The 26,729-nt window shown below is 44.1% G+C and overlaps 5 protein-coding genes across 5 annotated transcripts; 2 read left to right on the top strand and 3 right to left on the bottom strand.

The window, feature by feature from the left end:
- Positions 1-855: 855 nt before the first annotated feature.
- Positions 856-2,110, bottom strand: F5891DRAFT_1032019 (uncharacterized protein). The gene is given in 6 exon segments (XM_041361645.1): positions 856-1,034; positions 1,095-1,397; positions 1,445-1,645; positions 1,700-1,900; positions 2,049-2,077; positions 2,090-2,110. The coding sequence occupies 3 exon segments, from the start codon at positions 1,898-1,900 to the stop codon at positions 1,299-1,301; spliced, it is 501 nt and encodes a 166-aa protein (XP_041226418.1). The 5' UTR covers positions 2,049-2,077; positions 2,090-2,110; the 3' UTR covers positions 856-1,034; positions 1,095-1,298.
- Positions 2,111-2,789: 679 nt separating this feature from the next.
- F5891DRAFT_980050 (uncharacterized protein) lies at positions 2,790-5,915 on the bottom strand (the record flags this gene model as incomplete). Its single annotated transcript, XM_041376963.1, has 10 exons — positions 2,790-3,143; positions 3,190-3,749; positions 3,794-3,877; positions 3,953-4,460; positions 4,546-4,935; positions 4,987-5,018; positions 5,125-5,178; positions 5,231-5,242; positions 5,367-5,790; positions 5,823-5,915. The coding sequence occupies 10 exons, from the start codon at positions 5,913-5,915 to the stop codon at positions 2,790-2,792; spliced, it is 2,511 nt and encodes an 836-aa protein (XP_041226417.1).
- Positions 5,916-6,576: 661 nt separating this feature from the next.
- F5891DRAFT_1128385 (uncharacterized protein) lies at positions 6,577-9,530 on the top strand (the record flags this gene model as incomplete). The annotated part of the gene is made up of 11 exons (XM_041364273.1): positions 6,577-6,627; positions 6,676-6,727; positions 6,764-6,966; positions 7,015-7,312; positions 7,395-7,426; positions 7,454-7,751; positions 7,880-8,492; positions 8,532-8,731; positions 8,801-8,957; positions 9,000-9,109; positions 9,157-9,530. 11 exons carry the CDS (start codon positions 6,577-6,579, stop codon positions 9,528-9,530), a joined length of 2,388 nt encoding a protein of 795 aa, XP_041226416.1.
- A 6,537-nt stretch (positions 9,531-16,067) lies between these two features.
- On the bottom strand, positions 16,068-16,922 carry F5891DRAFT_1225462 (uncharacterized protein; the record flags this gene model as incomplete). The annotated part of the gene is made up of 2 exons (XM_041369498.1): positions 16,068-16,315; positions 16,361-16,922. The coding sequence occupies 2 exons, from the start codon at positions 16,920-16,922 to the stop codon at positions 16,215-16,217; spliced, it is 663 nt and encodes a 220-aa protein (XP_041226415.1). The 3' UTR covers positions 16,068-16,214.
- A 4,039-nt stretch (positions 16,923-20,961) lies between these two features.
- Positions 20,962-21,258, top strand: F5891DRAFT_1188325 (uncharacterized protein; the record flags this gene model as incomplete). Its single annotated transcript, XM_041366987.1, has 2 exons — positions 20,962-21,097; positions 21,146-21,258. The coding sequence occupies 2 exons, from the start codon at positions 20,962-20,964 to the stop codon at positions 21,256-21,258; spliced, it is 249 nt and encodes an 82-aa protein (XP_041226414.1).
- Positions 21,259-26,729: the final 5,471 nt, after the last annotated feature.

Raw genomic sequence — 26,729 nt, 5'->3', positions numbered from 1 at the left:
CGGGAGGCGTTAGGCGCTGACAGTAAGTGTGCCCAATGATCTTTTTAGTGACAACGCTTACACTTGGCTGCATTTTGTCTTTGAATGATTATTGTTCTTAGACGCAGCGTCTCTTTCTTTTTATCTGCGTGTTTTACCACAAAACTCGCAACCCGCCCTCATTGCGAGTTCTCCCGAATGCCCTACGACGATTGTGGGCCGCGGCCGTAATGTCAAGTTGTATCCCGTTCAGAACTTCGAGACTCGCGACGACTAGACTGTTCAAAGCGATTTTTGTTTGCGAGAAACTCGGGTTTAACAGACTGCCTGTATTGTTTGTCCTTGATCTCGACATCAGAGGATGCATATGCTGCCGTGATGGGTTGTTGTCTGCGCAGGATAGTGCGTGACATATTTTTATATCCATCGTGCACGTTGGTTCAAAGACTTGGGTGTGTGTTCCACTGGGATTATAAACTTCAAGTCCGAAAGCTGGACCAGTTTGATTTGACTCAGACGAGTATAAAAATAATAGGGGAAATATGAAGTATGTTGCTTCGATGCAATGAAAAGGCTCGTCGGGATGAGGGAATATGTCCACAATCGTTCCGGTGTTGTGAGACTAAGTGATTGATCAGCACTTCTATCCCCTTCACCATCTCGTTCAGCTATGATACCAATTTCCTTTAAATCCGCAGTCACCAGTGTTACGCCCTCCGCGGATCCGCACTCACCCCTCTTGTTCTCTTTACATAAATATACATATCACGTTTTCAAGTTGCAACACTTGGGCTTCTATTCTCTAAGGCGCTTTACTGCGTGGACCGTCTGCATCGGCGATCACGAGGCGGTGTGACAAATCCATGTATCAGATGTGATACTAGGCTAAGGAGATATGACAAGTTCTTGGCGAAAGTTCCGCTGCTACTCCACTGACCGATATGTGCAACCCGAAGCACCCGAACCCTGAGTGGTCCATAACAATTATTACGCCTAGTCATCAGCAGCATCGTCAATTTGAAGACATGCAGCTCCTACACTAGCATGATGCCTGTCAGCAACTTGTACGGGGGAGGTATTTTTATCGATCGGCCTGGAAGACATTTTTAATACAGATCCAACAAGAGTGCTACTAGCTTACTGTCTGCCCACAACGCTGACAACGTAGAAAGAAAGGACTCCATGTGCAAAGAAGGCCACGCAGCTCAAGGTAGTTATGATGTTGACAACACTATTGTCAGACCAGAAGCAGGCGATAAAGATAGCTGCCTCAAAGCAAACGCCATACTCGTCAGCAGATCTGAACAACATCTAGTGCCTCACTCACACACAAACAGAAAGCAAGTAGCAACAGACAGACAGAATGAGGGGTATGCCAACCATAGCAGCAGCGCGATGACTTGGTGTCGTGGCATGCACTGTACCGCGTGTCAGATCGTGAGCCAACGCAGACAAACGGACTCACTTTGAGGGTTTCCATGTCTTTGTGAGCGGTACTGGTTTCATAGATAACAAGCACAGCAGATCCGGATATTACGCTGAGCAATGCGGCACCAAATGAAACCATGGCGAAGATGTACGAGATTGAGGAGTTATAAGCCATCAAATGCTCGATAGGAGGCACAGACGACAGGAATAGAGTAGCAGTTGCAAGTACGAGCCCGGCCTGAAGTCCAGCCATAGAACGTTAGCCATAAGGATCGGGTTATATCAAACATACAGTGATGTTCGAGTTCTGGAATCGATTGACCATTATTGAGACATGGTCCTTCCATTCTTTGTTCTTTGTATCTTTCCAATGGTCGAGAGACTCCCGACAGACTGCAACAATGCACAAGATTTTGAACGCCAACCTCAAGATAGGATTATTGGGAGCTCGACAGTTTTCGGGGACTTGAGAGTTTACAGACTCGGACGTCATAGCGGGGATGCAACTTCTGGGCGCTTGAAGTGGGACTGGAGGGCAATAAGAAGACTGACTATCTATAACGTGGATACACGATGCACCACTCCACGGGACGAAATTCAATCGTTCGATTCGTTAGAGAATCAAACTTGACGAGAACGGCATCAGAACACTGCCAAATCACTGCGTGCAAAATACTCACATAACTCGTGTTCAGAAAGATCGTCACGTGTGGGAACGGAATGTCATGAGGTACTTAGCCTGGCCTGCTGGATAGCCAGTGAATTCAAACTCTGATCAAGGTTTAGGCCCAGCTGGGTTACGTAGCGCTCAAATTTACGCAAGTTGGTCTTCTCGAGCGTTTCTTTTTATGGACTCGGATGAGTCCATGAACACGCATTACTGGCCACGGAAGCTCGAAGAATCAAGATCGAGTCCTTTCCTGCGAGAAGCGCTCGCTTGAATGTTATGAAAGGCATTACTAGTGCGTGAGTTATATGTGTGTCACGATGCAGATGGAGTCGAAGTCCTAGGAGATTTTGCTTGCCAACTGGTCAGGACGAGTGCTTCATCATAGTAGGATTATTCTCGGACCCGAAAAGGGTACGGGTATAACGATTGTCAGTGATCATGATCACTCACACACGTTCATCTGCAAAACAACCCATTTCTCGCTTACTAGTGTAAGAAGTTTGATGCCTTACGAATCCTTACGGCTCAGTGATGGAGCTTGCCGATTGGTGGAGATCGCGGTAAAGACCTACAGAATTCCGATGCTGCGCAGATTGATAGATTGTGTCAGACAAGATAAAGATCAAAAGATGATCAGCCTGATCGTCGCATTATCGTGATTTGAGATGTAGTAGTACACATTGATCATTTCTATAGCATGCAGTATACATGTTCACAACCCTAACCTCTCCTCTCCGCGTTCCCTCATCCTGGTCTTCAGTGTCTTGAAATGCGCTGCAAGCTCAGGGCGAGAGTAAATTTTGCTTGAAATATATCTGCGGATGCTGCGATAGGAGTCCCCCAACTTTGCTGTAGAAAAGTCAATGCATTTCAATACCCTGGTCTCGTACTCCTTGATTGCTGAGCACAGTGCCGCACCGCCGAGAGCGATGACTCCATTGAGCGCTTGAGGATCTTTGAAATCGATATCTTTGTAGAACCCGTTGGTCCACAAGACCTCCATGACAATCAAAACAAGTGCCTCATGCTCGAGTACAGCGACAGATTGTAAAGTACCGTCGATTGTCTAGTTAATTGTTAGTATAGTGTACCATAAATACAAAATGATGTACCATTTGTTCCATTTTGAACAAACATTGTAGATGTGAGAGGAGCGCAGGCACTGTTTGTAGCTTGTGTGTGATCTCTGATGATGGATCACGAACATCAAGCTTGAGATGATATTTGTGTTGCATGATTACACATGCAACTTGTTTGAATGTAGTGCGAATGGTGTTGGTGATCTTGGTGAGTGAAGCAACGAACTTCTCCTGCTCAGGAAGATAATATTTGCCTGGGGGAATACCCGCATGGCTTGTGATGGCTTGCGATATCGCATCATGCGCCATTTTGGTGTTCTCGTTGTTTGACGGCATCCCATTCAATGTCAGTACTGCGCATCGCATTTTTGACCTCGCTCTGGCGTGAATCTCCTCTACATGATCGGCTGGTACGGGAATGGGGTGTTGCTGCTGATGGGGGACAGGAACAGTATCCGAACTGTGAGTGGGAGAGGAATGTGGCGCTGTTGAACCAGCAACTGAAGTGTTCTGAGGAGGCAAAGGTAGTGAGGGCAGGTCTTTTGCCATGGGACATTTTGGAGCGACATCCTTGCTACTTCCAGCCTGATTGTCTGGAATAAGGTGAGTGATAAGGTGGAGGTGCGTTTGAACGCACATGGACCACCCCCGTATTTTGCCACTGGCCACTGGTAATGTTCACCCTGACGATGGGGCCCAAAGACTGTCACTTTGCGTAGCCCTGGGAGGGCATATGGTGCAGCGCGAATTGGTCATGCCTGTGTGTCCCGCAGGTGTCTGCCGAGGCGCTCTGCACCACGCACAGTGGGAGGAAGTGGCGTGTTGATATCGACGAAGAGTCTACCCTGCTCAGGGTGCTGCTGGTGCTGGTGCCGGTGCTGTGGGGCAGTATCAGAGTGTTGTTGGAATGCAGTGTGGGATATCCAGTCTGAGGGCTCTTCGCGTTCAAAGGCTCTGCCCTGCCCTGGATACTGCAGGTGCTGGAACTGGGGGTCAGGAGCCGGATGTTGCTGGAATGGGGTGTGAGATATCCGGTCTTGGGGCTCTTCGCGTTCAAAGGCTCCGCCCTGCCCTGGATACTGCTGGTGCTGGAACTGGGGGTCAGGAGCCGGATGTTGCTGGAATGGGGTGTGGGATATCCGGTCTTGGGGCTCTTCGCATTCAAAGGCTCTGCCCTGCCCTGGATACTGCTGGTACTGGAACTGGGGGTCAGGAGCCGGATGTTGCTGGAATGGGGTGTGGGATATACGGTCTGGGGGCTCTTCGCATTTGAAGGCTCTGCCCTGCCCTGGATACTGCTGGTGCTAGAACTGGGGGGCAGGAGCCGGATGTTGCTGGAATGATGCATGGTACGATTGGCCCGGGTCTTCATGTTGGAAGAGTCCGCACTGTCCTACTGTTCTGCTGGAGCTGGAGCTGCGGGACAGGATCAGGACGTAGATGGAATGGGGCTTGGAGTGTTTGAGGCTCGTGGTACTGGAAATGAGGCTGTGCAGGAGACATATGTTGTTGGGAAGATACGTGGCGCATCTGCTCATGCTGTGGGAGCAGAGGTGGATGCTGGTAGTGTGGGTGCTGGTGGTGGTGGACGTCTTGGGGCTGCCTGTGTTCCGATTCTGAGTCACTGGTGTTGTCCGAGTACAAAAGCTCTTCATCTTGCATGATCAGTAATGTATCGTGTTCCCAGTGTTCTGTTTGTTCTGTCGCGCGTCCCACCTGACTGTCGTCAGGATTCAAACATGGATTTTCGTTGCTTCCTTTTGCGGGTTTCCGCAATTCCTGTCATCCGCGATGGTTCAGTACTTGTATGAAGCTGCAAGAGACTTGTACCCTGGTGTTTTGGGGTTTTTTCGTTGTGGTTTCTTGTGATGGGATTTCGGTGACATGATGGGTTGTAGACTAAAGTGCGCTGATATAACGATTAAGTTCAAGAATTAGCCACATGCATCTTGACTAAAAGGTACTCACCAATAGCATGCCGGCGCAAATGTATTGTGATCAGCACATGGTCAAATAGAACAACTGATTGAAGACAAATTCATGATAACACCAATTCAGTACATGTAAGACGTACAAAACACGTAAACTGCATCAGATTGCAGAAATCATATGTAATCCAACATTTTCTGGAAAATAAGTAAAACAATGCGCGATAAATCATGCTCACTATATTCAAGCTTCCAAAAATACACCGCCATTGCTATCATGACCTGTAGGACTGCCACATTCGCTTGGTACGTAGTCACTGCCATCCAAGACCTCTTCATCGATCCCGCGTTCCTCAACATATTCCTTCAATTGATGAGCTTGCTCTTGGAGGAATGCCAATGTCAGAGTATTTTGAGTAGCTGTATACTCATGGAAGGCGATATCTTCATGAAGATCTTTCAACCCACGAGCAGTGCACACCTGTTGCCACATCTCAAGATCTGCCTGGGAGTAATGATGTTGTGTCTTCAAGTGCTCAAGTGAACACTCAAGGAAGTGTCTCCAGCGGCTATTTTCTTCAACTGCCCAAGTTGCTGTAGCAACCTCATGTTTAGCTAGCTCGCAAGTGGCATACTGTGCCATTGCACCTTCACGTAGCATATCGTCTGGCAAGTCTGTGAGACCACGAGTAAAAATGTCCTTGGCCTGTCACTCAAATTAATAAACATTTAATTGACGCTGTGTATGAGGTGACTTGCCATCAAAGCAGCTTTAGGATTCAGCTCCCTGGCCATCTGGCCCCGGAGAGATCTCATGGCAAATTGAGCCATAGTGGCTGCTGTTGCTCTGGCTTTCAAATATGGCTCAAATCTGAATTTAACAGGAGATGTAACAGGGGATCTAGTTCTTGTCCCCCAAGAAGGGGTGTGTGGCACTCTGGTGGGAGATGACAGAATGGGATGAAGACTGGCTTTGACAGGGGATGATAATGGGGATCTAGTCTTCGTCTCTGGGGAAGGTGTCTCTGGTAAAATCTCCTCTCCAGGTAAAATGGTATGTACATTGGGAGGGCTGGAGAAGTCTTCTGCCAGCATATTGTTGTCAAATTTGGCTTTGTCCTTGTGGATTGAGGACGACAGTTCTACACAGGTCTGAGAGCTGGCAGGACTGGAGGAACGAGTTGAATCAGTTCTGGCAGATCCTCCCATGGATATCTGACTACTGGTTTGGCTACAAGCAACAATGGTGAGCATGAACGGTCACGAGTGCTGGCAGAGCTTGAAAGACTTAGAAAGTCTGAAGGATTTGTAAATGCCCTCTACGGTCAGGCCACATCAGCAACAGTATCAGCATTACCACTATGAACACACAGAATTCTCCTGATGAGCCTAGTTGGTTCAATGGACTTGCGTAAGTGCTGCTCACTACGGAATCAGTCTGACTGACAAGTACACAGTTGCAACAAATCAGTCAAATGCCCCATCTGTTCCAATGTTTTTGACACCGCAGAGGATATATGTGCCCATCTGTCTGATGATCCAGGTGTGAATAGCCGATTTAACTCTTGATTTTTGATACTCTAACTACAAGGACCTCTATTCAGGATGTTCTCAGCGACTGATTCCCCCTCCACTTGCATTCCGTATTCCCCAAAGATCAGAGGACCAGCCACGACAAGCACGATTCCATCCTACATCAGGTTATATTTACGATCTTGGCCAGCCAAATACTTTTGAACGAATGAAGCAAGACGATTTCAAGGATATGCGGGAACACAATGTATATTACCCATTTTCAGATAGAGCCGAGTGGGAGCTTGCAAAATTTCTTTGTGAGAACTTGAATCAAGGGCAGATCACTCGGTTTCTGAAGCTACTCTGGGTTCGTTAGAGTCAATTTATATTAACCAGGCTAATCATGCTTTTCCAGGTGGGTTCAGAGGCAAGACAGCCATTGTCTTTCAAGAATGCCAAGCAAATCTTCACCTTCATGGAGGCATTACTGGTGACACCTAAGTGGAAGTGCGCGCCCATTGAGACTGATGGATATACAACTACCCATCCTGTGAATCTCATTTGGCGAGATGCCCTAGAAGTTGCGCACCACATTTTTGGCAATCCGATTTTCGCCAACCACATGGAATATGATCCATATGAAATACAAGACAACGGTGAGCGGGAATATGGAGAGTGGATGTCATGTGAACACGCATTCGAAATTCAGGCTGGTTCCTTCTGAGCTTCCAAAGTAAATGCAGTTCACTAAGCAAATTTGTTTTTAGAGTCAATTACCTACTGGCGCATCTATAGTGCCCATTATTCTTGCATCCGACAAGACCCCAGTAACGTGACACACAGGATCACTCGAGATGCACCCAACGTTTCTGACAATCAGGAATATTCACTCCGAAATTCGCATGAAGGCAACCACACACGCATGGGCCTGCATCACATACATTCTGACCCCAGAATATATTGTAAACCATGATTTTTCAGGAGTATTGGAAGTGTGCCTCTGGCATCGGTGTATGGATATGGTCCTCCAAAACCTAAAGGTCGCAGCTCAGGTGGGCGAATTCATGACAGACCCAATGGGTTGCCGGCATTACACATTCACACCACTCATTGCCCACATCACCGATCTTCCTGAGCAACTTATGATTGCATGTGTTCCAAAAAATGTCTCACCTGTAACCCTAGCCGTGCAAGCACAGTTTGGTGATGGAATTGCGCACCCCCCCCCCGGAATGGCCAATCTACAGTAGATGGGCTGGTCGCGCTCTGCAACATCGTAGATCCCTGGAAGGTTCGGGAATTTCTGGAGCAGGCAAAGCAACGTTCACTCAGTGGCATCCAACTCCCATATTGGCGTGACTGGAGGTTTGCTGACCCTGCAATCTTCCTCATCCCCGAGCTACTCCACATGTGCCACAAGTTTTTCTTTGATCACGTATTGAAGTGGTGCAAGGAGGTGATAGGTGCTAATGAGCTGGATGCTCGATTCCGCAGCCAGCATAAACACATTGGCATGCGTCATTTTGCCGATGGTATCTCTCACGTTAATCAGATGACTGGACGCGAACATCGTGATATACAGCGAAGACTGGTCCCCACCATCGTGGGCGTGACCTCCCCTGGATTTGTCCGTGCAGTCCGTGCACTTGTAGACTTCATATATAAAGCACAGGCCCCTACCTTTACCAACTCTTCCATTGGCAGCATGGTTGCCTCCCTCAATGAGTTCCATGCTCATAAACACTTCATCTTAGAGGCAGAGGCTCACACAGGAGCCTCCGGCCCAATAGGTCATTTCCAGATTCCGAAACTCGAGCTGTTTAATTCCTTTGCGCGTTCTATCCGTAAATCTGGCGCCATCATCCAACATTCAGCAGATGCCAGCGAACGGCTGTTGATCACGCACTGCAAGACACCTTTCGCTCGGACAAGTCACCAAAGGGGCACATTTACTCAGCAGGTTGTCAATGTTGTTAATCGTGAGGACATGATGCGACAGTTTGATCTGTACACTCTCCTCCGTGAACAGGGGATCTCTCTCGTTAACATCATGGATGAAGAGTTCAATGAAGTTGTGGATACAGATCCAACGTTCAGTCGGATAGCGTGCATCACACCACAGGAGATGCATCGTTTTCAGGCCATTTGACCTGTCCACAATCATTTTCTCAAGGGGATTCTTTCCGATGAAGCCAATGCAGCTTTTCACGTTACGATTGCTCTTGATCTTGCTGATAAGACTGCCATCACTCTGGCTAATCAGTATCATCTCCCTCATTTTCAACAAATGCTCGCACAATTTCTTGAAGCTGTCGCCGGTCCTAACTCACACTTTCGTGGTCGCCTGCTCAAAGTTTGGTTTAAATTCAGGCTACAGCTCCACTCTTGACTCCGTCCAAGTAACATCATGCCAAGCCAGCAGGTTCAGGCCTATCCGCCGTCTCCTTCCTATCCTTACGGAAATTGCGATATTGTCCTCCTTCAACCTCCAGGCCTTGATCCGCAGTATCGTATGTTCTCAAGTTCTGCTCAATTTTGGTGACTGATATGCCTTCAGCGCCATACATTGCTCAAGTCCAAATGGTTTTCACACTCTCACCACGAGGCTCACAGCTGCCAGCCGAGCTGATGGGCCCTTTTTTGTATGTTGAGCTATTTGAGATAGCTGCGCCCCCTGAAGCTGAGCCACATATTGCCATGTACCGAGTTCGTCGTTCATTTTATACTGCTCCTGATGGTTCTCGCATGCGGGTTGGGAGGATTGTATGCCTTATCGATGTCACTCATGCTGTAGAACTCATACCAGTCTATGGGGTAACATTGGATTGCACTGTCACCTCCACAACATCTCTTGAACTCTACAATGACTTCTATCTCAATGCATTCTCCGACAAAGAGTGGTACCACATGCTACATGCAGATTATGTCTAGCTTTACCTAGTTTTCGATTTTCAATGTTATCAGTGATATGATCCTATCTCATGACTGATCTGGGTCTTGATAACTCGATAATCCACTATCTCATCTTAATGGATGGTGAATTGTTCTTTGGATCGTGATATGCCTCGGCTAGTCCATACTTTCCAAAAAAACTTGAGGCCGTAACCAAGCCCTGAACTATCCCAAACCAAGTGTTCAATGACCAGCTCATTGAGCGGCTAAAGTTGTAGATGTTGTTCATATACATAGCCAGTCCGAATTAAGGGTTCATGTTGAAGTATCGGGTGCCCTGTCCCAACTCGGAGCCTCGATCGGTTCCAAAATGAGGTAACACTCAAGTCTGCAGAAAGTCTCATGGAGTGTGTGGTGACCTGTTACTGCTCTGCCACCATTCGGTTGCCAAGCCGTGGTGCAAACAAGGTACGAGAAAAAACTGATTTCATCAACTCACAAGACCTCTGCCACTGTCGCAAATATACATTTGGAGATATTCTATCAAGGATATATAAGAACAAAAGAACGAACAAAATAGGCCTTCTTCTCTTGCTCCTGGCCCACTTAACGAGATTTGAGAACTTGAATGTGCTTGTTCAACACGCTCCTTGCAAACAACCTGCTCCTGGCAGTATTATGGACAACTAAGTCTCATTAGAGACAACTAGTTATCCTTCCTTGTCATGGATCCCTGACAATATCCTTCACTATCCATAGTACTTGCTGTCCGCTTATATACATCTTGATCGCGAGATCTGACTATAGTACTTGCTGTCCACTTATATATATATTGATCACAAGATCTGAGCATACCAGGGCCCAGGGCCTGGGTTGTAGCTTCTTGAGAATACTGTGTTGATCATGCGAGTAAAGATGTCAAAAAGTCTATATTTGGCATGAAGAGAAGGTATGTCAAAATGTACCGACAGTACTAAATGGGAGCTGCAGTTGCTTCGGGATGAAGGAGGGTGGGTACAATACTCCACTTGGTGAGGAATACATCTCTCATCGACCTGCACTGGGCCACTTAGCATTTGGCATAGCCTTGGATGCCTTCCAATGAAGTATCATCTAGGCCTACCCTTTGTGTGGCCTGCTTGTCCCACCATGCAAGAAAAGCACTGACATGCCGCATCTCTTCAAGCAGGAGTTCCACTTCTTCGGCCCACAGGTACTGTGCGCGAGTGAACATGGAGAAATGCTCAATGATATGAGCTAGGCTAGGAGCAGTCACAGGCAAGAGACTGCCAGATTAGTGCTGCCGCAGTTCAGTCCAGAACCTAGGTTCAAACCCAAACCTTTGCGGACCAGACCCATGGTTCGGTCACAGGTCCAGACTTTCTGTCGGACTGAACCCCTTGGTAGGTTTGGGGTTCGGTGTGTCGTCGATAAATCCGGACTGGTTCGAACCTGCTGACTTTTCGAAGTTGAAGCCTCATGTTTTTGGTGAGGCTTCTGTTTAAGTTTAAGTATTGTCCTTGCCCTTCTGTTCACTGTCTTCTCCTACTTCTCCTGCGTTCTAGTAGGCAAGGCGATCTCTCGGTGACTTCGGTGTAGAGAATCATGCCTCTCATGGCATGATATGGCAGTTTCCACCAAGGAGTACATAGCACGAACTTGTAGTGTCACTCCGTGCGCTACCCACAGCTATCCCTATACGAGGCGCAGCTTTCCCGTGCAACGCGCGCTTCGCGATCTATATGCGCGCGCACCTTCCCGCACTTCGCGATCTATATGCGCGCGCGCATTCCCGCGCTTGAGCACCCTATAGCACCAGCCATCCAGAAGCATCCATCCACTGTCCACCAAGCTCCCTAGTGCATATATTTCCATTTCCTTTATTAGCATATTGTTCCACCTTTATTTTTATCATGGATTCTCACTCATATATATCTTTACATACCTACTCGGTAGCACTTCGGCTCCGCATTACAGCGCTTAGGTGCGCTATATAAGCGCCAGCAGTACATAGTACTACTCACTTTCCATTTTTACCACTTACTTTTCCTTCAACTGACTACTTACTACTCACTTACTACTTAGCAGAATATAGTAGAAATCTATTCCTTTACATCTCGCATTCTCACATCTCTATCTTGCATTATATCATCACTTGAGTCTAGTCTCTCTATTGTTTCCACATACGCGCGCATGCTTTCCCGCGCTTCGCGCGTGTTCCCGCACCTGCGCCTTCACACGCCTTGCTTCAGCGCATACCTCTAGATCTTCGCTGCACTTGCTTCCCTTTAGGGTCAAACGTGCTTGTCTCCTCAAGTAACGCAGACTAGGCAAATGCACGACCTACAACATTTTTTTAGATACAGTCAGGAGCATCATTTGTTCCTCTCAGTATTGTTGTTTCTACATCGGTAATGCAGCAACTCATTCAGGTGCCAGTGAGTTCGCAGCAATTCTACTGTCTGTCCCAATTAACTTATAATGCAATTTATTTCAGAACATACCTACTGTTGTGATTCACCATACTTGCCATCTGCCATGGGTTCTCGTTTTGGTGGTTCATGGTGCGCAACAGTTTTAAAACTAGTTTTAAATATATTCACTTGGTACCTAGGGACATTTATGCCTCCTGCTGCTATGTCCGAGTCCTCTGCATGTTGCGCTGACGGTTCATTGAAAGATGCCAGTGAAATTCAGTGGTACAATGATGCTGAAGACGATACCCCAATGGTTCCTCCCCCTGCTCCTGCCAACAATGGCACTCTCAACTCATTTGTCTGTTGTTCTGGTCGTACCATCAAACCCACAGAGAAGATATGCGAGACTCTGGTTGCCAGCAGTACCTCAGCCAAACGGTTGGCTCCAGAACCTCCCCAAGGTGTCCCTGCACCCAAATGAGTGTTCGTTAGCCAAGAGGACAACTACAACGACAATGAAGATGCACCCGCCCTCGAAGATGTTACAGATGATGAGGAAGAGGATGCTGAGAATGCTGAGAAAGAAGAGGCTTACCAATGGACGAAGAACCTTGGCGACCAGGATCGTGAAGTCTGCAGATCTCTCAAGAAGGATGAGCGCAGCGCTGACTTAACGACAGTCTTCACTTTCGAGAAAGGCCATCTTAATCCCCACACCCAGGAGCTTGAAAACGGGTGGTGGTGTGAGGTGTGCAAGGCCAACAATGTCGTTCTACACCAGTGCTTCTTTAAAGGCAGTATCTCGACTCGACGCACGCACATTGCACGGAATCCCAAGTGCCACTTCCCAGTTTATCGGGACCACTGCAAACAACGTGGTTTTGCGATGCACGAACGTGCAATACCTCCAAACTGCAAGATGACTGATATGGCATATGTTATTTTTCTTGTTGTTTTCTTCTCCTTTCATTGACCTTTACAACCAGTCAGGCAACCTTGGACGCATCTCTCCCTCCCAAGATACCACTATTCACGAAATCTGGACTTATGGACTACATCGTTGAACTGATTGTTGCCGAGGACTGAGGTGAGCGACTCTCATTCTTAATATCATTTTAAGACACTTATACATGCAGGCCTTTCAACTTGTAGACAAGGGTCTGTTCCGCCGCCTTCTTCAGTATCTCCGGCCATCACTTTCAGACCGAGATATCCCCCACCGCACAAAAACTTGGGACAAGATACTCAAACTGCGCAACTCTGGCGGTTGAGCGCGTGAAAGAGAAGCTCAAGCTTGTTGATAGCAGAATCTCAATGACATTCGACTCGTGGATGTCTTTGCCTGGTCACCCTTTCCTGTCCCTTTTTGCGCATTATATAGATTCCCCAGCTGACAAGCCTCAAGAATGGGAACTCAAGACCGATGTCATATCCCATATATTCACGCTTCTCTTCCGGACTTCGGACCCTGAGATCTGATCCGGTCCGATGTATAGATCCGCTTCCGATCCGATTTATGATAAGCTTTCTAATTCATTTCCTGTTCATATAACGTTAAACACAGCCTATTCAGTATTTCCTCTTCCCGGTGTTTCGGTTATACTTATTACCGGTATGCTTACTGATCCGTTAACCTATGTCTCATTTCCGACTTGCGTTTGATAACCTTTGCACATGCTTCATACATAGCCTCAGACCTTTGCTTACTGATACTTCTGTTATCCTCATAGTATATAAACTCGTGTATATGTCCTGTAGTACCTCAGTTCGAATATCATCTTAGTTTGTCCTCTTTCTGTCCTCCGGACTTGAGTCCTTCTTACTCTTGTCACCCTCTGAGACTTCGGATAGATTCCGATAGTCTATATCCTCGGCTCTACCTTCGGGTAGTCTTTACTCTGTTAGTTTCTAGTTCGGATACGTCCGGATTAGCCTTATATGCGTTTCTGATATCCGGAAGACATCCGGATATACTACGAGACCCGTCCAGGACCTTCGGACGCGTTATCGTTAGTACTTTGAAATAAGGGACAGTACTTGGGAAAGGGGCACAGTGTACGAGCTGAGGCCGAAGTCCTTCGGATCCGACCCTACAAGAGTACGACCTTAACAACCGAGCAGCTTGCATCCACGCCCATTCACGGCAATCACAGCGGCACAAACATCGGCCAGATTCTAATTGAGAATATTGACAAATATGGGATCCACACAAAGCTCGGGTGGTTTACAGCTGACAATGCCACTAACAACGATATGGCCATCGAGACCGTCGCTGACTCTATCGACCTGTCTGGTGAGAATTGGAATCCAATTGAGCATCGTGTGCGGTAAGTCTGTCTATTAGATACTTCCGTTGAGATTACTGACAAGTATTTCAGTTGCATGGAGCACGCACTCCATTTAGCAGCAAAACACTTTGTCGAGGAGGTGGCTCCTACACCAGCGAGTGTATTGCACAAGAAGGCAGCTCAAGCAGAGGCGGAAGAAGACGAAGACGAGGAAAGTGTCGAGTTTGAAGTCGGTGACACCATTGGCAAGGCACTCACATTCATTGCACAGGTAAGCTTCTAATTAATCTGTCTACTATTATATACTGACTGTGTTTAGGTACGGAAATCTCCTCAAGCTCACATCTTTCTTCAAAAGTGTTGTGCAGAGGTCAATGAGCCTCCATTGGAGCTGTTGAGATGGGTCCACACACGTTGGGCATCACTGTTCAATATGTTGGAGCGTGTCTTTCAGTTGTGCAAAGTAAGTCGTCTGCTACTAACTACATGAATATGTCACTGATTCAGACCTGATTCATCAGGGAGTGAACCAGTTCATTCAGCTCGCTGATGACAGCGACGAGGTCCCGAAGTTGAAGGAGAAATTATATGCTGATTTCAGGCTTTCGGTGCAAGAATGGACGGAGTTGGACTTGATGCGTGAAGTCCTTCAGGTTTGTCATTTTCCTCTATCTTTTACATGTAATTATGCTCATATGCTGCACACCAAGGAACCTGCAGATGCTCAGCAGAGTTTCTCGGCAACTCGTGAGCCAACTGTATGGCAAACTATTCCGGTGCTCGAGTGTCTTCAAGAGACATTGCAGAACATGGCCGACTCGACAAAATTCAGCCACTTCTCGACAGCCATTGAAGCTGGCATTAGTAATCTCAGCAAGTGGTATGGTAAGACCGACGACACGGACATGTATTTTATTTGCTTTGGTATGTCTTATATTTATTTTAATGCCTTCAAATGATATTGACCATTTTGGTGTAGTGCTCGACCCCAACTACAAGGTCGCATATGCCAAAGACAAATGGGCCCATTGTTTTTTCGAAATGGGGATGCGATCCCGAGAGAGAGTTGTATGTCCCTCATCATCACTCATTGTCAATTGTATACTAACATTACATACATAGTTTGATAGATATCATTCCTCGCAGGCTCCTGCAGAGCCGCCTGTCACTGAGCCACCTGCACTTGCTCGCCAAGGCTCATACGGCCATAGTTGGATGTGCACGGCTCTGTCAAAACACATGTCATCAATGACACAGCCACATGAAGGCCTCGTCAAGAGCTTGAGGACTACCTAGATGCACCACTCGAGGATGTTGACAACGTAGTGGGCTGGTGGGGGGTACGTATCATTGTTTAATTGTTGTTACTTGCATACTAATATTTTCCAGCACCATTCTATCCAGTACCCAACCATTTCTCGCATCGCCAAGGACTACCTCGCTATTCAAGGTTTGGCTGTTGCATCTGAGTGCACATTTTCAAGTGGTGGCATTACCTGGCACGGCACGTCGTAGCTGTTTGCAACCAGCAATGTTCGAAGCTCTTCAGTTACTCAAAAGTGCATACCGTCAAGGCCATATCTCTGCAACTGTCCAGGCCGCATCTTCACCTCCTTATGATAACCATGTCGTTGTGCACAATGAGTAAATTTGGTAGCTATTTTTACAGTACAATGTTGTCATTTTCTAGTAATTGAAACAATGGTTCGAGGGTTCGAACCTGTTCTGAACCTGTTCTGAACTCTTGCAAACACGTTCAAAGGTGTCCGGTTCAAGGTTCGGCCATCTTGCCTGAACCTGACCACTGGTCAAGTTTGGGGTTCGCAAATATGAGGTGATGAACCCGACCAAACCGGACTTCAGCAGCACTATGCCAGATGGAAACTGCTCCACAAACTGCAAAAACGCTTGTGTGATCCCAAAATACTCAAAATACTGGTGTAGAACGCGGGTCGACACGACGGACCTTCCATCGTCGGGAAGTTCTTGATCCAAAACAACCAAAGTGACAGGTCGAACTAATGTGTTGCCCACAACGTGCAACGAGGAGGAACTGGTAGCCATGCTGGAAAATACTGGTTGGCACAGGCCCTTGATCTACACCATTCGACTCGCAAAGCTAACAAAACATTAGCCAAAGTATTGACACACGGTGGTCACTCACCTTCTGAGAGAACTGCCCCACCCTCCATCCCTACAGTAGCTACACCTCGCGCTTTCCATATCCACGACAAGGTGCAGTTCCCGCTTGACTCTCCAAATGTGCTGTCTCCCATCCCTCGGATATCCCCTTCCTCTAACTTTGGCAGCTCTGTTGTCCACGTGTCCCTGGCTAGGGAAGGTGCAAGAGCACTTAATGTGTTCCAGGCTCTGCAATAGCGCTCAGCAGCCATGGATACATTAATTTCGGTGTTCTTGATGATGATGCCTGCATGTGTATTTGCCTGCTGACTGCGAATTTGAGTGTCCTTGAACTTGTATCGATGTGTTCGAAGGCGGAGGTGCCAGCAGAGATCATTGAGGGCATCAAAGGCCTGAGCATGCCATAAATCCCACTCGTGTTTGGAGAAACTGTCATTGCATGGAAGCAGTGTCTCATGCCTGATCTGTGATGGCAACCACAGCTTAATATTGGTGGGTTTCTCCTCCTGGGTAGAATCTATGCTAGACTCGATGTCGGAGGCTTGAAGATGAGCTACTGAGGGGAAGTACAGTAGCTGGATCATACACTATTGAGCAATCTTGTGCTGCAATGCATTGCTATGTTCCTGGAACTTCGTGAGCTGCAGGTTGGTTGCATGAACACTGAGGGCACTATGGTCATGCTGAAGACGACATCTGCATCATAGTCGCTCAGCATTGTGTAAATGGAAAAAATGGGACACCACTCACTGTTGATCCTCATAGTCCATGCTGGAGGAAATCAATATACTTGGAGAGATATCCGAGTGAAGTGAATCATTGACAGTGTTCTAAATCACTGGCTTCTTTCTGTGAAAGACTGAGGCACACAGCAGCTTGTGACATTGCTAAAAAAAAAGAAACATCTAAGTCTATTTCAAGATGCGAGGACAAAACAACAGGGTGTATGTTTGCTCGTTATCTCGAAAGGATTGGGCTGTGATCTATCTTCTTCCCATCTTTCAATCAACAACTTCCATGCATTGACTTCATTTAGTCACTCATGCAATAGCATTTGATTGAAATATTCAAAATCTCGTACGTGGAGATCACATTCTGGGATAGCGATCTTTATCTTGCACAAAAGGCTGATACCTTGATGAAACATTAGATACATAGCAAAGTACAAGAAAGCTAAATGAGAGCTTACCAAAATTTGATACTTTCTTCCAATTGAAATCCCCAAAATGATTGTCCAAGGTGTCTCACCATGATCCTGGCCTCATCTTGCATGTGCTCGTGGCCACTGGATTGATGTTAGCCCAACCCTGCTCGGGAGCTTCACCATCTGTTTGGCTGACACCCTTCACTAAGTTATATGAGAATCCGATCTGGCAAGCAGCGATATATGCAGGGAGGTGGAACTTCGGGATGAGGAATACAACATTCTTGTGAGTGCAGTCGAAATGAATGGCAGAGGGATAGCTTGACATGCATTTCCAGATATGCTTGCTCCATTGACAAGCAATGTCATATGTATATTGAGAACTACAATGTCGTGGGTGTGTTGCAACATCGAGAAGAGAAGGTAGTTCATATTAACATATCTACATATATTATCAGCTTGATGATTGTCATTGGAAAGGGTCACATACTGTTCACCCTTCTGGAGGTCACCAACCGCACATGGTCATTTAAGATTTTGACGAGCGCAATCTACTGTACCCACACCTGTCGTTGCCAAGCCACATGCATTTTTTGTATCTGCAAGATTCACAGCGCTGCGACTTGTGCACATGCTTTTCTGTTCAAATAGAATGTTACATCAGTGTTGGCAAATTGAGAAGAAAGACAATCACCTCTTGAGGCAGTGTTCCTGAGTCATTCAGAAATGACTTGAATTCACGATCTTCAACAAAAGATGACCAGCCCTGACTCAGTCCAGGGTCAACTACATCTGAAGAAACATTTTTCCTTGCCAAATGAAAGTTTGCATCAATTGCAAGGAAAAGGGCGAATTTCCAACTACATAAATAACAGCTGCAGTCAGTACCCTTTAGAAATAATTATATTGTTATTGTACTTATCCTTCTGAGTTTGCATCAAGACTTTGGTCATATATTGAACTCTGCGTCAAAAATACACTGTGTGATCCTTTCATTGTCAGTTTTCACTCATGGAGCCACCATGGTGGTCTTCCATCAGCACTTTTTCAGGGAAATTGTTAGATAAACAGGTCTTGAAGTCAAGAGCCCCAGCAGGAAGTCTGTGTCTTTTGCAATAAGAGTAGGATAAAAAATCAACACCGACCATGCTATTGAAAGAGCTGATAAAATGCTGATAAATGTACCTTAAGTACTCACTTTTGAATGGGTTCATTGGAAGTGAATCTAACTGGTCTTAGCCAAGCAGTTGATATGACAGAATCTAAATCTGTCTGCGTGGGTTCAAAACCTGCTAAAGATGAAATTGTCAAGTGATTATTAGAGTCAAAATCTGTTTCTCTTGGATAGTGTGGGTTTGAAACCTGCTGATAATAACATTTTTATTTTATGAAAATGCACCTTGACAGTCTGAAACCCATTGAATGCTGCATTTTTTCTATTAGAACATGCCTTGAATATTGAATCACAGACAGTCTCTCGGACACTGATCTTCATCAGTCTTAGTTGAGTTGTCACCAGAGTCAAAATCTGTTTCTATTGCACTGTGCAGGTTTGAAACCTGCCAATAATAACATTTTCTCATGAATAGTTTTCTCAAAAATTCATTTAAAAATGGTCTCAGCCACATCATTGCTATGATAGATTCCAAATGTGTTCTCATCAAAGTCTGCAGGTTTGAGACCTGTCAGATGACACACTTTTTTTTTTTTTTTTTTTTTCATATTGCAACATGCTCAATTAAATATTTGCTCATGGACAGCCTCAGACTTTGATCTTCATAGGTCAAACCAATATAAGTCGTGAGTCTAAGTATCAGAGAAGTGCTCACCTCTACTAGAATTGTGGTGATACTGGAGTAAGTCCAACTATTTATCTATCTACGTAGAAATACAGAAGTATGTAGGCAGAAGTTGTGGCATGATATTAGGTCCAATGTTCTATGTAATAAGATAAGAGGTGCTGCGGACTATGGGAAAACATGTAATAACACCCGTCTATGATGTGAGTAATGTGAGAAATAACAAACTGCGCACCTAGCAGGACTAGCAGGACAGGATGAGACATGGGTAGCATGAGTGTGTGTGATATCTGATTGGCCGATGTGAAACCTGATGTCTGATGTTTGATATTTTCAAGTTTGATGCATATTGAGTTGGATATGATAGAGAGTCAGTGACTCGGACAATGTTCAACAGTTGGTGTGGATCATAAAAAAAGCTGCTGCAAGGCTAGCAGTGGAACATGGTTCCATACACCAGCTTTGAATTTTTTTTTGGTTTCTCTTCCAAGAAAGTCGTGATGCCACCAGAAAATTGAGGCCTTCCAATTTATTTTAAGATTCATATGGAAATGTGAAGGTGCGATTTCATAGAATAAAAATAAAAATATTATCATTGGTAGGTTTGAAACCTGCACAGTTCAAGAGAAACAGATTTTGACTCTGGTGACAACTTGACTAAGACCGATGAGGATCAATATTTGAAATGCTGTCTATGAGCAGATATCCAAGACATGTTCTAATACAAAAAATGTGTCACTCAATGGGTTTCAAACCTGTAGACTTCAATGGAAACAGATTTTGAATCTATTGCAGCAATGACATGGCCAACATCAGTTGAGATGAGTTGTTGAGAAAATAATTCATGAGACAATGTCAAGATGTGTTTTCATAGAAAATAAATTTCATCATAGGCAGGTTTCAAACCTGCACATTTCAAGAGAAACAGATTTTGACTCTGGTGATCACTTGATAATTTTATCTTTAGCAGGTTTTGAACCCACACAGACAGATTTAGATTCTGGACTCAAAGAGAATGTTAGAAATTAATGTTAGAGCTGACAAAATGCAGATAAATGTACATCAAGGATCCACTTTCTGAATGGATTCATTAGGAGTGCATCTAACTGGTCTTAGCCAAGCAGTTGATGCAACAGAATCCAAATCTGTCTGTGTGGGTTCAAAACCTGCTAGAGATAAAATTGTCAAGTGATCATCAGAGTCAAAATCTGTTTCTCCTGCACTGCGCAGGTTCAAAACCAGCCAGTGATAACATTTTTATTTTATGAAATCACACCTTGACATCGACTCATGTGTACTTTCACATTGTAGCTTGCGCTCCCAAACATCCGCTTTATATGGTGTTTGTGGATGCACTGTTTTGTGTCCAAGAACATCTCTAGGCTCCATGTGATGTGGCTCCGCATCCTGAGCACAAATGCCTCAAATCATGCTTTGGGGTTGTATAGCTTTCATCCTGCTGCCACTCGGTACAAATCCATTCAGAAGTAAATTCTCAAGGTACATTTATCTGCACTAGGTCCAGATTCATGTGTAGGCTTAGTGACATGTGTGGGCCCATGATGTTTGTGATGCCTTGGTATTAATGACTGGGTCCACGAGTGACAATTAATAGTGGAAGAATCATATGGATCAGCCTAGTAAGTGAAATGTCAGAAATTGATGTCTGAGTCCAGTGTGATGAAGTGGAATTTTATTGCCATTGTGCACACAGAGGAGGAGGAAGCATTGCATGAATATATCGACCTGGACAATAATGAGCCCGCAAATGGTGATGAGGTTGATGATGCTGATGAGGATCCTGAAGATGAGCTGAGTGAGTCCAGCAACCTACACATCAATATCAGATTAATTGATTATACAGAGCGGCTAATGAAAGAACAGAACTCATCTGTTTACACGTTTTCGATCCCACACCGCACATCATTGAGATTGGTGATCATTGTGCGCATGAGTTCAAGTGCCAAGCAAGTCTGACTCCAAGTCTAAATTCTGCTATTCTATAATCACTGCTTAACACTAAGCACTTTAATTGACTCAAGAGAGACATGGGTGAGCCCATGATGTTTGTAATGCCTTTGTATTAATGACTGGGCCCATGAGTGACAACTAACAATAGAAAGATTATATAGTTGGGCCTAAGTGTGATGTCAGAAATTGATGCACTCACCTAGTGCAATGAGATGGAATCTAATGGCTGAGCCAAAGGTGGTGATATACAAATGCAAGGATTGGACCTAGTTGGATGAGTTAGAATTTGATGTCTGGGTCTGATACTTACATTTGTACATCACCATCTTTAGCCTAGCCATAAAATTCCACTTCATCACACTGGACTCAGACATCAATTTCTGACATTTCACTTACTAGGCTGATCCATATGATTCTTCCACTATTAATTGTCACTCGTGGACCCAGTCATTAATACCAAGGCATCACAAACATCATGGGCCCACACATGTCACTAAGCCTACACATGAATCTGGACCTAGTGCAGATAAATGTACCTTGAGAATTTACTTCTGAATGGATTTGTACCGAGTGGCAGCAGGATGAAAGCTATACAACCCCAAAGCATGATTTGAGGCATTTGTGCTCAGGATGCGGAGCCACATCACATGGAGCCTAGAGATGTTCTTGGACACAAAACAGTGCATCCACAAACACCATATAAAGCGGATGTTTGGGAGCGCAAGCTACAATGTGAAAGTACACATGAGTCGATGTCAAGGTGTGATTTCATAAAATAAAAATGTTATCACTGGCTGGTTTTGAACCTGCGCAGTGCAGGAGAAACAGATTTTGACTCTGATGATCACTTGACAATTTTATCTCTAGCAGGTTTTGAACCCACACAGACAGATTTGGATTCTGTTGCATCAACTGCTTGGCTAAGACCAGTTAGATGCACTCCTAATGAATCCATTCAGAAAGTGGATCCTTGATGTACATTTATCTGCATTTTGTCAGCTCTAACATTAATTTCTAACATTCTCTTTGAGTCCAGAATCTAAATCTGTCTGTGTGGGTTCAAAACCTGCTAAAGATAAAATTATCAAGTGATCACCAGAGTCAAAATCTGTTTCTCTTGAAATGTGCAGGTTTGAAACCTGCCTATGATGAAATTTATTTTCTATGAAAACACATCTTGACATTGTCTCATGAATTATTTTCTCAACAACTCATCTCAACTGATGTTGGCCATGTCATTGCTGCAATAGATTCAAAATCTGTTTCCATTGAAGTCTACAGGTTTGAAACCCATTGAGTGACACATTTTTTGTATTAGAACATGTCTTGGATATCTGCTCATAGACAGCATTTCAAATATTGATCCTCATCGGTCTTAGTCAAGTTGTCACCAGAGTCAAAATCTGTTTCTCTTGAACTGTGCAGGTTTCAAACCTACCAATGATAATATTTTTATTTTTATTCTATGAAATCGCACCTTCACATTTCCATATGAATCTTAAAATAAATTGGAAGGCCTCAATTTTCTGGTGGCATCACGACTTTCTTGGAAGAGAAACCAAAAAAAAATTCAAAGCTGGTGTATGGAACCATGTTCCACTGCTAGCCTTGCAGCAGCTTTTTTTATGATCCACACCAACTGTTGAACATTGTCCGAGTCACTGACTCTCTATCATATCCAACTCAATATGCATCAAACTTGAAAATATCAAACATCAGACATCAGGTTTCACATCGGCCAATCAGATATCACACACACTCATGCTACCCATGTCTCATCCTGTCCTGCTAGTCCTGCTAGGTGCGCAGTTTGTTATTTCTCACATTACTCACATCATAGACGGGTGTTATTACATGTTTTCCCATAGTCCGCAGCACCTCTTATCTTATTACATAGAACATTGGACCTAATATCATGCCACAACTTCTGCCTACATACTTCTGTATTTCTACGTAGATAGATAAATAGTTGGACTTACTCCAGTATCACCACAATTCTAGTAGAGGTGAGCACTTCTCTGATACTTAGACTCACGACTTATATTGGTTTGACCTATGAAGATCAAAGTCTGAGGCTGTCCATGAGCAAATATTTAATTGAGCATGTTGCAATATGAAAAAAAAAAAAAAAAAAAAAGTGTGTCATCTGACAGGTCTCAAACCTGCAGACTTTGATGAGAACACATTTGGAATCTATCATAGCAATGATGTGGCTGAGACCATTTTTAAATGAATTTTTGAGAAAACTATTCATGAGAAAATGTTATTATTGGCAGGTTTCAAACCTGCACAGTGCAATAGAAACAGATTTTGACTCTGGTGACAACTCAACTAAGACTGATGAAGATCAGTGTCCGAGAGACTGTCTGTGATTCAATATTCAAGGCATGTTCTAATAGAAAAAATGCAGCATTCAATGGGTTTCAGACTGTCAAGGTGCATTTTCATAAAATAAAAATGTTATTATCAGCAGGTTTCAAACCCACACTATCCAAGAGAAACAGATTTTGACTCTAATAATCACTTGACAATTTCATCTTTAGCAGGTTTTGAACCCACGCAGACAGATTTAGATTCTGTCATATCAACTGCTTGGCTAAGACCAGTTAGATTCACTTCCAATGAACCCATTCAAAAGTGAGTACTTAAGGTACATTTATCAGCATTTTATCAGCTCTTTCAATAGCATGGTCGGTGTTGATTTTTTATCCTACTCTTATTGCAAAAGACACAGACTTCCTGCTGGGGCTCTTGACTTCAAGACCTGTTTATCTAACAATTTCCCTGAAAAAGTGCTGATGGAAGACCACCATGGTGGCTCCATGAGTGAAAACTGACAATGAAAGGATCACACAGTGTATTTTTGACGCAGAGTTCAATATATGACCAAAGTCTTGATGCAAACTCAGAAGGATAAGTACAATAACAATATAATTATTTCTAAAGGTCTTGACTTTGTTGAAGAAGAAAAAGAGCAGATTACACATCAAACTTTCAAGTTTGATCCTAATAACCTGGGGAATTAGGAAAAATACAAATCCATCAAGGCTGAGATTCTTTATTGTGCTTATTCAAGTGATTGCCAGAGTCAAAATATATTTCTCTTGAACTAAGCAGGTTTGTAATCTGTATAATGATGTGCCTTTTGCATCAACTCATGATTCATCACATTCCACCATGCAAATATTCAAGACATGTTCTTAGAGAAAAAATGCGACATTCGACAAGTTTCAAACTTGTTGCACTCTGATGGAAACATATTTTGATTCTGTTATGACAGCCACTTAGCTAAACACAGCTGTGATCAGCTTGCAAGCAAACCGACCATGAGCAAATCTTTCAAGGTGCATTTTCATAGAAAACAAAATTTACTACTGGCAGGTTTCAAACCTGCGCAGTCCAAGAGAAACAGATTTTAACTCTAATGATCACTTGGCAAATTCATCTTTAGCAGGTTTTGAACCCACGCATACAGATTTATATTCTGTTGTATCGACTGCTTGGCTAAGACCAGTTAGATGCACTCCCGATGAACCCATTCAGAAGCAACTTACATACTTTTGCCTATTTGCTGCGCTTCCAACTTGCTTTTGCGCACTGAGAACACACTTAGAATTACTTACATAGCACCATGTATCTTTTGACTCTGAACAACTTTCCACCACCATCTTGCATATTGTGGGACTCAAAATCCAAAATACGCTATAACTGCTATTTGACACTGAGCACTTGAAAGCATCTAAGCGCAGAATGTCGCACTATTGTCTAAATACTTCTGCTTTATCTCAGAACTTCCTCAGGTCATTAGAATCAAACTGGAAAGTTTGATGTGTAATCTGCTTTTTTTCTTCAACCAAGTCAAGACTTTGGAGAGAATCAAATTGTTCTTGTACTCATCATTCCGACTTTGCATCAAGACTTTGGTCATACATTGAACTTTTGTGCCTTGAGGGTTTACTTCTGAATGAGTTCATTGGAAGGGCATCTCACTGGTCTTAGCCAAGCAGTCAATACAACAGAATCTAAATTTGTCTGTGTGGGTTCAAAACCTACAAAATATTAAATAGCCAAGTGATCGCCAGAGTCAAAATCTGTTTCTCTTAGACTGCGCAGGTTTAAAACCTGCCAAGGATAATTTTCATTTTCTATAAAAATTCATCTTGATATATGCTCATGGTCAGTTTGCTTAAAAGCTCATCAGAGTTGTGTTTAGCCAAGTGGTCGTCATAACAGAATCAAAATCTGTTTCCATTGGAGTGCAACAGGTTTGAAACCTATTGAATGTCGCATTTTTTTCTATTAGAACATGTCTTGAATATTTGCTCATTGACAGCATCTCAGACACTGATCTATATGTTTTTTTTCCTGTTAGAACACACCTCGAAATGGACTCATGTGTACTTTCCTGAGAGCACCATCTCACTGGTGGTGTGATTTCATAAAATAAAAATGTCATCATTGGCAGGTTTCAAACCTGCGCAGTCCAAGAGAAACAGATTTTGACTCTGATAATCACTCGCAATTTCATCTTTAGCAGGTTTTGAACCCACGCAGAAAGATTTGGACTCTGTTGTATCAACTGCTTGGCTAAGACCAGTTAGATGCACTACTGATGAGCCCATTCAGAAGCAAATCCTCAAGGTACATTTATCTGCATTTTGTCAGTTCTAATATTAATTTCCAACATCCCCCTTGAGTCCAACCATATGTGATCCTTCCATTGTTGGTTGTCACTCATGATCCAGCTGTTAATATCCCAAGACATCACAAACATCATTGGCCCACCATGATGGTCTGTCATCAGCACTTTTTCAGAGCAATTGCTAGATAAACAGGTCTTGAAGTCAAGAGCCCCAGAAGAAGTCTGATGTCTTTTGAAATAAGAGTGAAATAAAAGAATAAATCATAGAGACCATACTATTGAAAGAACTGCCTTGTGGATTCACTTTTGATTGAGTTCATTGCAAGTGCATTCAACTGGTCTTAGTCAAGCAGTCAATACGACATCATATAAATCTGTCTGCGTGGGTTCAAAACCTGCTAAAGATGAAATTGTCAAGTGATCACCAGAGTCAAAATCTGTTTCTCTTGGAATGTGCAGGTTTGAAACCTGCCAGTGATCAAATTCCTTTTATTTTCTATGAAAATGCACCTTGAAATTTGCTCATGGTCGGTTTGCCATCAAGATGATCAAAGTCATGTTTAGTCATGTGGCTGTCATAACAGAGTCAAAATCTGTTTCTATTGAAGTTTGCAGGTTTGAAACCTGCAGAGTGACACATTTTTTGTATTAGAACATGTCTTGAATATCTGCTCACAGACAGCATCTCAAACATTGATCTTCATTAGTCTTAGTTGAGTTGTCACCAGAGTCAAAATCTGCTTCTCTCAAACTGTAACTATCTAGGTTTGAAACCTACCAATGATAATATTTTTATTTTTATTTTTATTCTATGAAATCACAGTATAGCAAGCAA

This window comes from Suillus fuscotomentosus (assembly GCF_016647785.1).
Source record: "Suillus fuscotomentosus strain FC203 chromosome Unknown F5891scaffold_25, whole genome shotgun sequence".
In the NCBI taxonomy this organism is placed as follows: domain Eukaryota; kingdom Fungi; phylum Basidiomycota; class Agaricomycetes; order Boletales; family Suillaceae; genus Suillus; species Suillus fuscotomentosus.
This window is presented reverse-complemented; position numbering and strand designations above follow the sequence as displayed.